The 2,774-nt window shown below is 42.4% G+C and overlaps 1 protein-coding gene across 1 annotated transcript in view; it reads left to right on the top strand.

The window, feature by feature from the left end:
• The window catches only part of LOC130209314 (tRNA 2'-phosphotransferase 1-like), a 5,413-nt gene extending 2,851 nt beyond the window's left edge, over positions 1-2,562 (top strand). The window contains exons 5-7 of the mRNA XM_056438875.1: positions 102-157; positions 1,200-1,307; positions 2,501-2,562. Of these exons, the coding sequence (XP_056294850.1) occupies positions 102-157; positions 1,200-1,307; positions 2,501-2,562 (226 nt within the window). The remainder of the gene's footprint in view (positions 1-101; positions 158-1,199; positions 1,308-2,500) is intronic.
• The last annotated feature ends 212 nt before the right edge of the window (positions 2,563-2,774 follow it).

Genomic DNA, 2,774 nt, shown 5'->3' with positions numbered 1-2,774 from the left:
AGTCATGATTCCAAATAAGGAGTGAAAAAGTAAAGAATTTAAACTTGGTGTGCGGCTACTCTCTTAATTGTCACATTCTTGCTCTCTGTCTCTCCTTTCAGCCACATTCCCACTTCCCTCAAACCCATTTATTGCCATTCTCTGCCAGTCCACCATGGTTAACCTCCATTGCTCTCTCGTCATATCATTGGGATAAAACACATGTGCATTAAAGTCTGCTCTGCAGCGCACCGAAAGGCTCAGTAGCGGGCACACGATCATAGAACACAAAGACAAACGGTTTGGGGTCCACAGGGAGGGTGTCATAATCACCTACTGTATTTATTGTTTTTACCATCATGAATAAAAGGCCATTAACAAATGCCTTCCATTTGAACATGTTCTAGTGTATATCGGCCGCCGTCCATTCGAGTGTTCCCAAACGGTTTTGTCTGGCAGAGCAGAACCCATCTGAACAAACACAATCTCGTCCGTCTGCTGTAACTTTCCAACACTGCGCATGTAACGACTGTGTTCCAGCCTTCTTCGATACCCTTGTTCACCACCAGATGCCCTCAGACCTATTCTTCTGTCCCAGTCATCTCACTCCCACATCCAGCAGCTCCATCCTGCAATAAACCACACTCCTTCAGTCCCAGTCACCTGACCTTCCCCCCCCTCCTGCTCACCAGCCCCGCAGATGTTTCACCAGCCCGTTCCCCTCGCTCTCTGCCATGGCCTCAACGTTGTGTGCTGGTAGCTTTGCTGTCAAGCCACCAGAACCTTACCCTGACTTTGACCCTGCACCTGCCAGTTCACATATATATACCTTCATTGTGGCAATAGCTCACCCACCTTGATATAAAAACAGTGAATAATCCAGATATATACATAATTATACATACATAATAGACCCATACATTCAAACTGCTGTGATGACAACTATTTGGAAATATTGATAGTTTGGCTAAATTTGACCATATTACTGCCTAACATTTAAACTCGGTATAGCCATAAACCAAGAACCCCTTTGGTTGATAAGAAATCATAACAAATACGCACTACCTTTTCTATAATATAACCATACACCTTTAGATACCACTAATACCACTAGTTGTAATGCTACGAACAAACCACCAAGACATATTCCTTATTCAAGTTAACAAGGTAAATAAAACTGATCCTGAAACTGAATTTATAAATTTGTGTCTCATTATCAGGCAGCTCTGAACAAACTCTCTACCAGAGGAGTGACAAGTTGGACCAGAAGATTTCCCTCTATAGCGGTGACATCACCAAGCTGGAGGTTGATGCTATCGTCAATGCAGGTATGTGTTGAGGTGTAAATGAGTCAAGTGTTTCGTTGGATCAGTGTGTAGATTAATGATTCAACATGGTCACCAACAATCTATTTTCACACATGATCAAGTACATCAAGCGATATAAAGCCTTTTTATTTCCAAGAAAAATATGTCTACGAAAGCCAAGAAAGTGGGGAAATATATATAAGCACTACGGTTTAAAAAAGTTGGTGCTTCAGTGAACACAGCACCCAGGCGGCTGCATCGATGTGATTGCACTGTCCGTACATTTAGCACACATCTTTGGCTTTGATATTTTCTCAGTGTGTGGGAGGGACAGCTAGAGGCTTTTATATGGTTACCAACAGTTGTGCATGGTGCAGATTACTTTTAAAGTAGTGAATACATGAGAATACGAGAACAGTAAAAGGGTTTAGAATCAGAAGGATCGCTCACTGGCTCCCTGGAAACTTCCAAAATAGGCAAAGCTACCTGAAAGCAGAGGGCGCTTTCATGGGAAGCCTCAGGACTCAACAAACTATGAATAAATGGCTTTGAAAAGGAACTGGGTAACATTAGCAGACTTAACCATAATGAAAAGCTGATAGCAACTAAAAGTGAATTATATCAGAATCATATCATTAATCTAACTTAAAAAATGTTGATTAAATTCATCATTTGACCACATTTATTAAAGACACCCATACAATTTAGTCATATGATACACTTCCTCCCACCAGTTGTTTTCCAGTGTTTACTGGTGGGATTAGAGCATTTTCCAGTGACCATTAGATGGAGCCAAAAGCCAGATAATTCATTAATGACCTTTTACCACAAGTCAGTTGGTACATTTGGGGGAGATGTAATTGGTGTGTTGGCACAGATGGTGCATCGGTGGAGAGTGAGGCGGGCCAGCATGCCTAAATGATGCCTGATTATTAGGCTGTAGCAGAAAATGATAGATCTTCATTGGCAGCTGACTGTCAGCAGGTGTACGCTGTGCCAGCATCCAGTGAATATGTTGATGTTTCACTCGTGTGTGTGCGTGTCTCCGCATACGCGTGCATTCATGCATCTGCATTAATGTGCGTACGCATGCATTCTTGCATCTGCAAGAGTGCGCGTACATTCATGCATCTGCATGAATGCATGCATTACTAATGTTAAATTAATGATGTAAGTAAGTATCATTGTAATTTGTCTCTTGTGTGTCTGTACAGGTGACTTTGTTGCGATGTGTGTTTTACAAGAGCTTTTTACAGAGTCGCACGATGCAAAGTAGCATGGAATTAACCAGAGGGAACAGCTAGTAAAGTGTCATTTAGCAGAGAGGACGAGGCAAGGTGAGGGAGAGAGAAAAACAACACAACAATGCCAGATGAAACATGACTGAAGACGGAGCGTGTCGGCACAACGACTCACAAAAAGCGAGTGGAGAGTGGGGGAGTGAAAAGCAGAAGATAAAAGGGAGGCAAGGAGAGGACACAGGCTAGT

This window comes from Pseudoliparis swirei, chromosome 19 (assembly GCF_029220125.1).
Source record: "Pseudoliparis swirei isolate HS2019 ecotype Mariana Trench chromosome 19, NWPU_hadal_v1, whole genome shotgun sequence".
Classification (NCBI taxonomy): Eukaryota; Metazoa; Chordata; class Actinopteri; order Perciformes; family Liparidae; genus Pseudoliparis; species Pseudoliparis swirei.
This window is presented reverse-complemented; position numbering and strand designations above follow the sequence as displayed.